This window comes from Solanum stenotomum, chromosome 6 (assembly GCF_019186545.1).
Source record: "Solanum stenotomum isolate F172 chromosome 6, ASM1918654v1, whole genome shotgun sequence".
NCBI lineage: Eukaryota > Viridiplantae > Streptophyta > Magnoliopsida > Solanales > Solanaceae > Solanum > Solanum stenotomum.
Window position 1 is genome coordinate 47,084,719 of NC_064287.1, and position 15,588 is coordinate 47,100,306.

A 15,588-nucleotide genomic window follows, 5' to 3' on the forward strand; every position below is an offset into this window, starting at 1 on the left:
TCTCACTTAGATAAGTATTCCCGTATTTCTCCCCTTTTCCCTTTTAAAATGGTTCTAACTATAAATTTTGCAATTCAAGGTAAGTTAAATTATTTTAGCCAAATAATTAATTACTGGATAACCGCATGTTATCGGGCATTACGGGTGCTTTCAAACTTTTCCCGAAATGCTAATATGAACCTCAAACCCCCCTAATTATTTTCATTAGATTTTCTATTTTTAATCTCTTGAAAAAATCAATTTTCTTAATTTTCCTTTAAAAATTAAGTGGTGGCTCTTAAAATCAGTCTAAATTATATTTTCAAATAAAACATTTCCTACTAAGAAAAATGTATTATTTATACAGTTAGCATATGAATACTTTGATTTCAAATGGATACAATGATTTATATAACTTAATGTATTAATATATCTAGGATACAAACCATCATAGAACCTAATGTATTATAATTAATATATCAAACATGGTAAAGTATATCAGTTTAGCATACGAGCACAACAATTTAAATACATTTACCTTATGAATACACCTATATAATATACATATGAATACCCTTGTTGTTAAACAAAAATTGGATATATTGGACAACCCAAAAATAAGAAAAATAGAACATAACAACGTGAGTATCCAAATGTATTCAAATATACTTATATAGCCTAATCAACCTTTCAACTTGTGATGATATTTCAATATGATTGGGCAATCCAAAAAAAAGACAATGGAATATAATACAATACAAGTATCCAGATGTATAATTATTTCACTGTATAAAAAATTAAAAATCCCACAATTCTCGTTCACTTTTTGTTCATGTCCTCCCTGTATTACTTTTTTTTTTTTACAATTATATACATATGAATACAACTTGTTAATTTTTCCTCCTGTTTTTGTTGTACAACTAAACCTCAATCTCTTTTTTCTCCTGTTCTTGTTGTACTACTTTTTTTCACTGCTATTGAAATCAACAAAGGAAGTTCATCCAACAATTCATCAAATAAATGTATACTGGAGTATTGATTTTCGCAATTATTATGAAAAAAATCTTCAATCGAAATCCTATGGAAATAGATGAAACATATAGATGTATACAAATAAAATCTTCATAAAAACAAGAAAAAAATACAATTAGAAGATACCTAATGAGGATGAATCACAAAAATCACTCCTGCAATTATGCAAAAGGATCGTGAATCAGAAGGATTTTTGAAAAGAAAAAAACAAATCGGTGTTATAGATATATTCAAAGAAAAAACATTGAAGATGATAAACATATGGAACAAGCACTGTAAAACATGTCTGACATAATTGATTAGGCCTGTACTAATTGCTTTGCTATTTAATATTTCTTAATATACATATAAAATTGAAAAAAAAAGATTATTCATGTATAATTAATTAACTTTGCTATTTAATATTTAAGTATATCCATATAACACACAAAAAGTAAACTATAGCTATTCATCTTAAATGTATATAATAACGTTTGCTATATCCTGTAGTTTTTCCTAATTTCTACCCAATACAATAACACACTTGAAGCTTGGTGTTTGCAATGGAGCATTTTCATCATTGGACCATAATTGGACTTCTTTTTTGGGCTTTTAAACACTTGCATCAAACTAGCCCAAAATGTACTCAAAAAGTGGTACTCAACTATAAAGAGAGTGATTCAAAATGGAAGTCCATGGATCCAAAACTACTCATTTATGCTTGTGGACCTTGTTCATAATATATAGGAAAAATAGTCTAATTACACAAATATTTCTATCATATTTACTAATTTTTTTCAATAGTTTGAAATAAGGATATATTGTTTCACTAATTAATAATTTTTATACCAGATATCAACTCAAATATACCTAGATGTATTTTTGCCATCAGATTCACTCTGAAATACAAATACATAGGTAAAGAGGCGAACAAGAGAGGGAAAGAGGAGAGTGGCTAGTGAGATAGGAGGGAGATGAGCGAGAGAGTCAATGTATCTCAGATACGTATGTAAATCACACTAGATACATGTATGTGTATAACAAAGTCTTCTAAAACTTTTGTTAGTACCAAAATTATTAAAATATGTTGAGTATGTGACAAAGTCTTGTCATGTTTGGACATGTTATATATTGATCAAGTAATGCTACAAATTAATTAGAACCATACAACTATGCCCAAAAGTGTGATTCTTCCAAAACTACAAATTATGAGACTTCTTGTTTGTCTTTTTTTTGGACAAACGTGCAGTGTTGGTCAATGTCAACTGGACTTTTAAACCATATTTTAGCATATAGGAGTAATACATTTGTCTATACGATTTTAGAAGTCAACAACTTGTTTTTTTTATTTGAGCCAAGGGTTTTTAAAAATAATTTGTCTATCTTCTATGTAGGGACAAAATTCACCTACAAATCATTCTCCTCAATTTCACTTGTGAAATTACGCTAAATATATTATTATTGTTAATCGTTTGTTTTCTCATTTCATTTTTTTTCTGTGGCCAAACCAAAATTACGACATGGACTATATTACATAATTTTGTTGTTGAAGATATTTATCTTGCTTTTCGAATTCGTTTCATCCTGATTTCATCTACTGAAAAAGAAAGCTCCTTAATCATCTATAGAGATTTTTTTGAAAGTATTAACATAATTATTATCATTAGCAATTGTCTAAATAGATTATCTTTTTTGGCAAGAAAATGAGTTTTACGCCGTTCATATAAAAAGAAAAAAGAAAAATTATTATAAAGTCAAATGCTCTTGGATGAGTAGTTGAAATCCACAATTATGGATTTTAATTATTCTTTTCTATTTTTGCTTTTATTGATTAATATGATCTACAACTCTTATTTGGTATTCAACCATTAAAAGGTACAATTTGAAGTGATGAGTTGACAAAGCTCGGCTCGGATTGAGGCAACTAGAGATTCTAAAATTCGAATTACTTATTTTTGAAAAGTTTTATAGTTTGTAAAGTTGTATATATAACAAAATATAAAAATGTGTTTAATAGCTTGATATAGAAGGAGGCGATCGTATGCTTGGTGGTAATTATTTTGATATAATGCTTAATTAGTTAATTATATGTTTTCATGATGTTATGATTCTGCTATATACTAGATGATTTTATGTATTTGACTAAACTTGAGCATAAGTATGTTCCTATGCACTTCATGTAGGGGCGGAGGTAACCTTGCTCGAGGGGTGTCAAGCGNAGTTTTACGCCGTTCATATAAAAAGAAAAAAGAAAAAGTATTATAAAGTCAAATGCTCTTGGATGAGTAGTTGAAATCCACAATTATGGATTTTAATTATTCTTTTCTATTTTTGCTTTTATTGATTAATATGATCTACAACTCTTATTTGTTATTCAACCATTAAAAGGTACAATTTGAAGTGATGAGTTGACGAAGCTTGGCTCGGATTGAGGCAAGTAGAGATTTTAAAATTATTTTTGAAAAGTTTTATAATTTGTAAAGTTGTATATATAACAAAATATAAAAATGTGTTTGATAGCTTGACACAGAAGGAGGCGATCGTATGCTTGGTGGTAATCATTTTGATATAATGCTTAATTAGTTAATTATATGTTTTCATGATATTATGATTATGCTATACAATGGCGGAGGCGGGAATTCTATCAAGGGGGTTTAAATAAAAAAAATGTTGCCTGGAATCGAACCCGTGACCCAAAGCTCACATAGGCTGAATCCTGACCCCCATAAACCATTGAGCTACTCCTTTGACATATGCACAGGGGGTTCAATTTTAAATATATACACATACACAAAAAAATTGATCTTATATATCTAGTGTAATTTTTTTTCCGAGGGGGGTCGGATGACCCCTCTGGACACACTATAGATCCGCCCCTGATGCTATATACTAGATGATTTTATGTATTTGACTAAACTTGAGCATAAGTATGTTCCTATGCACTTCATGTAGGGGCGGAGGTAACCTTGCTCGAGGGGTGTCAAGCGTTACTCCTTTACTGACATATTACATTGTATAGATAAGTTAAATTTTATTTATTTTTATTTAAAATATATATATATAAGTGTTGATGCCTCTTGATAGTTGATAGCAGAAGGTTTAGTGCAGTGGTTAAAGGGTTGCGAAGGTTTTTTGAGATCATGTGTTCTAAACCTCAACTATAAATCATGTTTGAGCGGGACGGAGTCATGTAGGGTAAAGAAATGAAAAATCATATTTATCATCAAAATTTTTGTATATATATATATATATATATATAGATATTGAATCATCATTTTTTCGTATGTTTACTTTTTTATATTTTATTTTTTTTATTGAAAATTCTGACTTCGCTACTCTATCTATCCGATGATTATTCATCTACAAATTGATTCATCCAAGAATGGGTCACTTGGAGTTACCTAATCCTAATTACTTTATAGTATAATTAAACTTCAAAACAAAGTTTTTAGTGTAGTACTCTAAGATGTCATCTATAGAAACAAAATACCTAAAGTAATTAAAAGGCTGCTATCACATCAACGTAGTCCGTGCATGACATCAAATTCATCTAACAATTTTCATGTGGACGTTGGAGTCGTCAAACAATAAGAAAAATTCAAGAATATAGGTTTACACACCATGAATTGAACGTGGTACATTCGGAGGTGGATTTAGAATTTGAGATTAATAGAGGCACTATTAATCTAAAGCTACAAAAATGTTGGGAAAATTATACCAATTGGATTCAGAATGTGAGAATCATTTGTGCATTTTGTGTCAATAAATAATTCAGTCATCCGACCTTTTTGAATGATGATGTCAATTAAAATATATACCTCATATTTAAAATATATACATATATTTTTTTTGAGGTTTTCGGGGCACGCAGCCCTCCTACTTTAGGGGTAGATCCGTCTCTTAGTTCCAATTATTTTAGTAATAGATTCAAAATTTAAATGTTGATTTTCAGTTTAAGGGAGTAAATTTCGAAATGTTAATATAACTTTATTTATACTTATTTTCTACATATACAAAATTTGATAATTTGAATGTGCTACTAATTTATCTTATAATTGTATTTAGAGATAATCGTACATTTTAATTATACGGATTAAAGTGACGATCAACTAAAGTATAGTCAAATGTCCTTTCAGACAAATTGCTCAAATTATATTCAATTGTTAGAGAATTCACTCGTTTTTTTCTTAATGTTTCTAAAAAAACAATTAAGCGGTTAATACATCATAATCAATAGTACATATAGTTGAATCTTTCCTAATCCCTATTCTATTGTAAACTAATGTAAAGGAGCATTTATTTTTTTAAAAAGCCATCTAGTAGAGAATATTTCCCCATTTAATAGAATTTATGCTATACAAAATTTGAATTAATTGGTACCTAAAAAATAGATATAAAACATCCGATAAGACTAACAAAATATATACTTTCCTCGTCTTATATTAGTTGTCTACGTCATTAATAATTATTTCAAATTACTTGTCAATTTACAAATTAAAACTAAAATAGAATAAATATTTTTTTTCCTATTCTAATCTTACAACTAAATAAGCTTGTAAAGTTCTAAAAAAGTTTCTTAACAAGCAAATAAGTAGAAATATCTTTTTTATTTATGATTTTTAAGGAGTGTATACAAAGAGAAAATGAGCAACTAATATGTGATTGTACAATCAACATGGATTCTGTGGTGTAATAATAGGACCGTAAGAATACTCAACTCTTAATCAAAGATTTCAAATTCGAGTCAATATGTAATATGATCGTACAAGTGGAAGAAAAAAAATAATTATTCTCACATATGAGTTGCCTTTTTTTTGTTTTTTGCTCATTGATTTTCCACCTACACAAGTCACAAGTAATGGTCCTAAGATTCAAGCAAACACATTAAATTTCTGAGCTACTATAAATGACTACTATGCACCAATTTGATGAAATCAAGACAATCTTTGACTATTGAATAAAGCCAACTTCTCTTGAAAAACTCACATGCACTACAATCCAACAAGTGTAAAAGTTTACCAGGTGTTTTCATTGACTTTTAAAAAAAAATTCAATCAAAAAATTTGATAAGATAAATAAAATTTCTTCATTCTTAAAAAAAAAAAAGAAGAAAAAAAAAAAAGAAAACTCAAATTGAAAATTTTGAAAGTTTTTTTTTTCTCGAAATGAATCTTATGCGATACAAATTTAAATTAATCAGAACTTTAATAGGTATCAGATATTTAATAACAATTATTAAAAAATGATTATGATTAGATAAAGATTAGTTGTCTCTTTTCAACAACTTTCCTATAAAGGATTAAGTAAAGATGTATTTGCTTAGATCTTTCTAGATAACAAAAATTATGTTTTGGTGAACAACTTTCCTATGATGTGTCAACTGAGTCCTTGTTTGGCCACACACAATTAAAGAAATAATTATTTTGCCAATTCAATTCTATTCACTATAATAATCTTTTAAAAGCCAACTTAAATAAATAATTAAATAAATCCACTAGTTATTTGTTTCTTTCCAAGCTCCTTCTATCATAAGAAAAGTTCTACCAACCACGGTTATAGTAGAGTTGTAATTACTCATTCATCTTTAGTCATAAGTCTCAGGCTCGAGTTCCCTTGAATATGAAATCTACTTTGTTAGGAAGCACTTTACCAAATGTAGAATTTTTCGAGGCGAATTTGAATTTAATCGGCTCCAATATGAATATCGTACCCCAAAATAAAAAATAAAATAAAAAGTTTTAATTTTTTTTGTAAAATATTACTGTTACGTAAAAGTACGTATCATAAACTATATTTTTCAAATTTGTTGGTACGTTAATTTATGTTGATAGAATCCTCCTTCTGAGTTCTGACTTTTTATTACTATGAGATGTCATTAATAATTAATTGTTGAAAATATAAATATATAAGAATAAAATAATTGCATAGGCATAACCCTAGTGTTTAAAATATGGTCAAAATAAAAGGGAAAAGCCAGCAAATGTGGAGACTTTTTCAACGTTTTGGCCAATTACTACTAGAAAAAGTAAACGAACTGAGCTACTTTCACAACTGTATGTCATGTATAGTACACAAATTATTACATTCACGATTTAAAATTAGTGAGTTCAACGTTTTGAATTCGTCGAAAATACGGATTCAAAATTTCATTTATTTTTATTTGTTCATTGTACTATAAATATATTCATACTTTTACTTATCACTTGAAATATATTTAGAGAAAAACATATTTTTTTCCCTCACATTTTACTCTTAACATTAATTATTTAAATTTCAAATTATTTTTCAAGATATGAGACTAAACATTAATCAATACAAATATTATGGTTAAACAGCCATATCAATTATTATTTCTTAAATTTAATTCCAAAACTTAACTCTAATTATATATCACCTAATCACGTGTACTAAATTAAAGTAACCAAACAATCCCTAAAGCATATGTAAATTCAAACCGAACAAGCAAAAATGAACCGATAGAATAGTATCCAAGGTTTTTCACATAAATGTTTATGACATATATAAAAATAATGAATTCAAATGGACTCGCTCCCATCAATCGCCTAAGGCGTAGGTAGAAATCTAGATACATAATTTGACCAAATTCAATAACTTTTGTTCAATCAATATACTCATAAGAAATTTATTAAATATGTACACATTAAATTCCAAACTCAATAATCAGCACTTGAAATCATCATTCTAAATTTCAGAACCACAGAGTTACCTAGTACTCCCTCCGTTCCTATTTAGTTGTTCACTTTAGAAATGACACACAAATTAAGACAACAATGATTAACATAGTGAAGTTACAATTTTACCCTTACATTACAATTTACAATTCCAAAATAAATTAACTCAAGATAATTAATCAATGTTGGGAAGTTCATAAGTTTATTTACTTTATTTATGACAACTTTATTTAAATAAGGGTATAATAGGAAAAAAATTGTTGTCCTTTCTTGATTTGTCAAAATAGACAACTAAAAGAGGAAATATGGACAATTAAATAGGGACGGAGGGAGTACATGTTACTAGTGAGAGGTGACAGGTATCCCGTGCGAAAGTTAACCCTGAAACCATGGTCATAAAAAAAAAAAGATCAGAACCTATAAGATTGAAATCTTAACTCTGCCTCTGCAATATACGTCAGCTTATATAAAATATAATTTTCGGTTTAGGTAAGGGGTATTTTGGTCATTTGCAACAATATTTCTCTTGTAAATTAAAGAGCTTAAAATACCGGGAAAAATTAACTACTCCCCTTTTGAAAGTGTCAGCAAGAAAACCATATACCAAATCCAAGAAAGAGAGAGGAGTTTTTCAACAACAATGCTCAACATAAACCAAATTTCTTCTTCTCAATTTCAAAAAACTCTCTTTACAATATGGCTATCAATTTTTGCCTCTCTATGATTCTTTATCTCTTCATTTTTTACATTCTTTCATCAATTGTTCCAAATGTTTCATCTCAATCACAAAATGTAGAAACTTTCTTTCCTTTTCCTTTGCCTAATCTTCTCCCTCCTCCTATTCCACCCGTTCAACGATCACCACCGCCGTCATCATCATCTCCTCCTCCGCTACTTCCACCGGCCCCCACTGATACGCTTGCGCCACCGCCTTCCGTGTCAACACCAGATACATCATCAAACAAGGCTGTTGGAACAGCTATTGGTGTGACTGCTGCTAGTACTGTTGTGTTATCTGCCCTTTTGTTCTTTTTCCTTGTTAGGTACTCGAGGCGTAGGAGAAAGCAACAAGAAGGTAGCGCGATTGGTGATCCACGGGGTGGTGGTACTAGTGGTGCTGGTGCTGGGGTTGTTCAAGATCAATTCTTGAAATTTGAAGGGAATTTAAAAGGGGTGATTGTTGATGAAAATGGATTGGATGTGCTTTATTGGAGGAAATTGGAAAGTGGTGAACAGAGGAAAGAGAGTTTCAAGAAGAAGAAGGTGTTTGTTAATGCATTGAGAGATGAAGAAGAAGAGAAGAGGATGATCAGTCGAGGGGTAGGTGGACGGAAGAAATCAGATCATCCAATTCAAGAATTGCCTCTGCTTAGAGGCAAATCTTCAACTTCTCAAAGCCCTTCTTGGCTTGATTTGGAAAATAAACAACCAACTCCTGATGATGGGATTGTTTTTAAGCCTATGGAGAAACAAGAATCATCAAGTCAACTCGAATCACGAGCTCCTCCACCACCACCACCACCACCAGCACCGCCATTGTCTGTATCAGCGATTCCAAAGCCGCCTGGTCCACCACCACCACCGCCACCAGGACTAAAGAAAGGCCCTCCACCACCTACTCATCCTAGTGGATTGCCTTCATCATCAAGTGGAGGGTCTTCAGGAAGTGGAACTGATAAAGTGAAACTAAAGCCATTGCATTGGGATAAATTGAATGCTAATGTTGAGCATTCAATGGTCTGGGACAAACTCGATCGTGGATCGTTCAAGTAAACATCTTTTCATCTCTCCTTTTTGTGTTCCATATACATAATTTGTACTCAATCATTGTTTACCTTTCATGTAGGTTTGATGGAGATCTTATGGAGGCTTTATTTGGATGTGTTGCTACAAATAAAAAGCCCTCAGGAACAGAAAGTAGAGCTTTGAGTCCAAGAGCAGATATATCAGGTCCACCTTCTCAGATATTCATTCTTGAAACCAGGAAGTCACAGAATATTGCAATTGTACTCAGGTCTCTTGGTGTTACTCGTAAAGAGATTATCGATGCACTTGTCGATGGACAAGGTTTAAGTGTTGATACTCTAGAGAAACTCTGCAGAATAGCTCCAACAAAAGAAGAGGAGGCAGAAGTTCTTGCATTTGAAGGAGATCCCACCAGATTAGCTGATGCTGAATCTTTCCTCTTTCATATACTAAAAGCTGTTCCATCCGCCTTTACTCGTTTCAACGCCATGCTTTTTAGACCAAATTATGGGACAGAAATTCAGCATCATAAAGAGTACTTACAAACACTTGAATTGTCTTGCAAGGAGCTTAAAGCTCAAAGATTGTTCTTGAAACTTCTTGAAGCCATTCTGAAAGCAGGGAATAGAATGAATGCCGGAACTTCAAGAGGAAATGCACAAGCATTTAAACTTACTGCTCTCAGAAAACTCTCTGATGTGAAAAGTATGGATGGTAAGACCACATTACTTCACTTTGTTGTGCAAGAAGTAGTCAGAGCAGAAGGAAAACGTTGCGTTCTCAATCGTAATCAAAGTATGAGGCGTAGCAATAGCCAGACTACTGCGAACAGCGCCATTCCAACATCAAAGAACACTACAGAAAATGATGAGACAGAGAAGGAGTATATGATGCTTGGCTTACCAATTGTGGGTGGCCTAAGTTCTGCATTTAGTAATGTAAAGAAAGCAGCTGCAATAGACTATGACTTGCTGTCCAAGACGTGCTCGATGCTAACAGCTCAGATATCTGAAATCAGGACACATTTGACACAACGCGACAATGTTAAAGGACTATTCGGAAAAGAGATGAAGAAATTCCTGGATGCTGCTGAAAAAGAAATGAAAACAGTGAGAGACGAACAAGATAGAGTAATAGAACTCGTAAAGAAAACAACAGATTATTATCAAGCAGGAGCTTCAGATGATAAAGGATGGCAACCACTTCAACTATTCGCCATCGTTAAAGATTTCCTAGAAATGGTTGATAAAGTTTGTGTAGAAATTACAAGAAACATGCAGAAGAAGAAACCCCTTGTAGCTGTTGGAGGATCATTATCACCAGGAATGGAAAATAGTAGAGCTGTCAGATTCCCAAAATTGCCTGCTAACTTCTTATCAGACATTTCCAAGAGCAGTTCGTCTTCTGATTCTAGCGATGATTCATGAATATACCAGACAAAAAATTCGAAAGGGATCAAGTTCTGTACATAGAGAGGAAAGTATAAAGTATTTTTAAGTGTACACACATTTGTTTCACTAATGATTTAAACTTTTTGAGATTCTTTTCCTAGTGTTTCATGATCATGTGAGATGAAATTCAATTTTTTTCCTTATCTGCGTTTCATCAGCCAGATGCTACTTTGTGCGATACACTGAGTATGTTGTTGTAGTATCCACGTTTCACCAGAAACCTTCTAAATCGATCATCCATGTGTTTTTAGGGAAATCCACACTTTCAATATGCACATAGCTGCAAATGGATTATTATTCCAAAAACTTCTTAGTTGTATAGAATGTTTAAGGCTTCTAGTGTAAGTACAACAATGTGTTAGTCTCCCACATCAGTTGATCGAATGATTTGTGGTCTCCTTACATGATCTTTAGCAATCTTTCATCTCGTGAACTAACTTTTGAGGTTGAGTTAAACTCGAAGACCATTTTCTCCACATGGTATTAGAGTCTAACCATCTATATTCTTGTTAGCCCCCATGTTATATTGTCCATTCACCAGGTGTCCAGTCCTCAGCTCACGAGGGAAGGAAGTGTTTAAGTGTTGAGTCTCCCACATGGGCTGAGGTTATGGTCTCGGACAATCCTCACCAGATGAGCTATCTTTTGAGGTTTAGTTCGAACTCAAGATTCATGTTTATTATCAGTATGCATCTAAGAACTAACATGGCTAAGGTGGAAATACAAAATGATCTCCAAAATAGTTGCTTTATCACACTTCCATTCTTTGCTTGAATAGAAAAGATAACAATCAATACACAACTCACAAGCAATACATTGTTTTATCACATTTATGTTCTTGCTTGAATAGTAATGGCAAAAATGAATGCACAAGCGACACATAATAGTTCGTATATCATGTATTTTCTATATAATCCTAAACAATTTACAGAACATGAACTCCCCAGTCCCCACCTAGTGGAACCTTTTTCATTACAGAATTGTTTTATCAAGTTGGATGTGATCATCGGATGCTAGGCAAACATATATTGACTATTGTACAGACTTCAGTATGGTCCAGACCAATTTCCATGGGTAACAAGGTCCAACGGTAAGTAGGCATAAGGAAAACAATATCTATTTAACCTCTTCACCACTAGTCAGGCGGGTCTTCTCTTCTTCAACCTGCTCAAGCAATACTTGTAATTCTGCTTCTGTTAAGCTCTCTAACCGTTTCTGCAAGTTGGGAAAAGTTAAGGCTCAACCCGTTGAACAGTTACAGAAAAATCTTGTGATGACTTATCAGAGTGATGAAAATAATCTCTGAGATGACCGAACTCTCAGGTAAGATTGATTTCAAATTATTCAATATGCATAAAAGAGGTTGGAGACAATTTTAAGCCCTGTAAATAATATCTTAAGCTAGAGATGCAATCCCAGCTTTGCACGAAAACTATATGGCAAGCTTCAGCTTATGACTATCAATAGAATCCTAGCATTAGAAAATGCAGTTCTGTTTTTCCTTAACACGATACAATATGATTGAGGACGTTCATTAGCAGCTGAAGAATTAGCAAGAGTTGTAGAATGAATAAATTGGTGGAATGTTGAAATGTGACATTTTTATAGGGGTAGTTCAGGTAAATGTCCCTCTACTATGAAGTCGTAACTTGGCCTCCTTCCGAAAATACTAAAAAAAAATCATTCAACTGTATTCACAACACAAAAAAGGATAAAAGAAACAGACAGATAAGTTGAATGTTAATCAAAATACTGCACCTCCATGACTTTGCTTTCGTAGTCTCGTAATTGTTGAGCATATGTCATTTCCTTGTTTGAAACCCGGAAGATGTATGTTGAGATCCATCCAACTGTTAGACCCAAAACCAGGACTAGTTGAACTACATTTCCAGCTTGTAAAGGGTCAAATCCCAAGAACTGCATACGATATTTGGACAAAAGTTATTGCAGACAAGCATATATTGAACCGGAACATAGGGAAAACATAGATCGAAGTACCTCCAATCCACTCTTTAAGCCAACCCCTAGAAGTGTAACTCCAACTCCGATCAATAGAACATCCTTTCTAGTATATCCAAATGGTGTCTGCATCAGCATCAAATCATTGAAATGACCAAGCACGAAAGAGGACATACTTCTAATAAGGAAAACGGAATGAAATTTCTCCAAACAGATGATGCGAGAATAAAAAAAACAGAATCATATGCATAGTTCATAAAAGAGAATGCAAATACAACATGCCTTATCCTGGCCAAGAGCTCCATCGCTACTGCCACTCGGTTCTGAGCTAGCTCTGGTGATCATACGTGGAACTTTCTTCATGCTCATGTTGTGGGATACATTCCTTAGGAGAGAGGAAGTTCCGACTCTGAGATGTCTCTGGGAGTAAGTTATTTCTGCAAGTCAGACAAACGTATAACAGACGATTTCTTGATCAACCAATTGAAACTTGAATTTCAAAGTTGAACATGAAAGGTTCCTCTATAACTCTATCAGATTTCTAACACTAATTAGCATCTACAAAATGCAAGAAGCGCGATAAGGAATTTGTTTAATGTGAATTTGTTGGAAACACTCACATTCTTGAGATAAACTTTTTTGCATTGATTAAATTATGATGTGCACTCTTTGTAGGTGTAGGATATGTAAGAAAAATAACAGGGAATATAATTGAAGAAGAAATGCTTTGAGGTGTGAAAAATCACTTTCTATAAAGAGATATTGCCCGTATACATATTGGGGACAATACAAGCAATTCCCTTCGGGATACAACAAAGCCCTTGTATATACCTGCAAATTTATTCTTAGGCTACTTCTAGAGAGTCCTTATAATTATAGAACTTTAGAGATGACTTTTCATAATAGTCATGTTCTTTTGTAAACAAATATATCTGTTCAATTTAAGACCTCTATATATATTACAAAATATCCAACAGGATCACCTATAACTAAAATTTTAAATGGACGAATTCACTGGCTTATTCTGAACCTGCTCCAATTTCATATAATGAAGCATAACAAATATGACACGTTGAATTTGGAAGATTTAAAGAATCTCTCCTCCCCTTCTTCATCACAAAGATGTTAACTTATAGCCGAAACCTTCTTTTTCACTAAACCATTCTCTTCGAGAAAGGAAAGGAGCAATCTTGGATCATGAATATAAATTATCTCTTAGTCATACAACAATAGCTACTGATTAAAAAAAAAAAAATAGCTATTGATTCTACAAGATTGCAAAATGAGACATTGCAAGGCTTTTCTACTTATAAAGCAATTCAGAGTATAGCAAAGTAACCAAGCTTTATTTTGATCAATTAGCCTTCGTTAAGAAGTCGGATATTGGTAAGTTCACAACCAACATAAACATAGAATCTTTTAAACATAGCAGAATTTGTATAGTCGATCTCAACTAGTTTGAGATTGAGTCACAGTTGATTGATTGAGTAACATTTGTTACATACTCTCTCCGTCCTAATTTATGCTACACACTTTTTTTTTGTATAATTAGAAATAATTTAACTTTAAAATTTTCCTTTTTACATACAGAAATATTTAAATGTTCGTAAACCACAAATTTCAAAAGTATTCATTTTTTCAAAAGTTTTTGTGTCAAATCAAAAGCTGCTACATAAATTATGATGGAGTGAATATATAGAAGTAAATGGAAAAGCCAATATGTAACAACTACACCTTACATAGATATTCACTCAGGGACAGAAACCTAGTAACTCATGTTTAGATCCTAATTTGCATTAGAAAATTAATTAAATACGTATAAATATTTAATTGCAAACTCAATAACTAAAGCAAGTTATGTTTGTGTTTCAAAACTTATAAACTTCAAATTCTGATTCCGCGTATTACTGACCTGGTCTGATTCTAGGTTGCATCAAAGGAAAAGAAGAGATACTCATCAAAGAAGAAACTCTACTTTTGCACAAAAGGCCACCACCGTAAGCTGTGGAAGCCATTGTTAAGTTTAGAAAGAGCTGAGTTTTTTTTTTCTTATGAATGAGAGAAGAAATATTGAGTTACTTGAGAAATTGAGAGTTGAGTGGTTCAAAGTGGAGCAGCAGTGCAACAGATTAACCGGTTGTTATCTATGATTACTTAAATATCTTCTCTGGTTTTTGGGTCAGTGATATGGGTCGGGTCACGGATTATTGGGTGGGTGGGCGTTGATAAATGGATCAGGTTTGACAAATCGAATTTTGCTTGATCGTAGATTTTGGATTGATTTTGATAGTAGTTTAAAGTTGCCCAGTTTTGGAACTTCCACCCTCGGAACATCACAAGAATGAATGCATGTTCAAACATAATTTGAAGTTTTAAAAATCACAACTTCAAATAGAGCCTATTTGAATTGACTTATTTTAGGTATTTATAAGCTTTAATTACTTTTGTAGTGTTTAGGTGAAATAAAAGAAAGTTTTTTTTAAGTACTTATTTTTAGGGAAAATAGTTTGAAAAATACTCCAACTTTGATCGAAATTGCTGTTATGATACCAAACTTTGGAAAAGACCTTTTACCCCCTGTACTATTTAATAGTGTATTTTAAAGGTATATATGTGCCTACGTGGACATCATAAATATTGCATCATTTTAAATAGTAATGTGTCCACGTGAACACATATATATCTTTAAAATACACTATTAAATAGCGCAGGGGTAAAAGGTCCTCCATAAAGTTTGATATCGTAACAGC

At 32.2% G+C, this 15,588-nt stretch overlaps 2 protein-coding genes across 2 annotated transcripts; one reads left to right on the forward strand and one right to left on the reverse strand.

Moving 5' to 3' along the window:
• The first annotated feature begins 8,312 nt into the window (after positions 1-8,312).
• On the forward strand, positions 8,313-10,970 carry LOC125867829 (formin-like protein 8). Its single transcript, XM_049548412.1, has 2 exons — positions 8,313-9,451; positions 9,529-10,970. The coding sequence occupies exons 1-2, from the start codon at positions 8,379-8,381 to the stop codon at positions 10,853-10,855; spliced, it is 2,400 nt and encodes a 799-aa protein (XP_049404369.1). The 5' UTR covers positions 8,313-8,378; the 3' UTR covers positions 10,856-10,970.
• A 790-nt stretch (positions 10,971-11,760) lies between these two features.
• Positions 11,761-14,955, reverse strand: LOC125867863 (uncharacterized). Its single transcript, XM_049548454.1, has 5 exons — positions 14,751-14,955; positions 13,121-13,275; positions 12,878-12,964; positions 12,638-12,796; positions 11,761-12,094 (listed from the first exon to the last, which is right to left on the reverse strand). The coding sequence occupies exons 1-5, from the start codon at positions 14,851-14,853 to the stop codon at positions 11,996-11,998; spliced, it is 603 nt and encodes a 200-aa protein (XP_049404411.1). The 5' UTR covers positions 14,854-14,955; the 3' UTR covers positions 11,761-11,995.
• Positions 14,956-15,588: the final 633 nt, after the last annotated feature.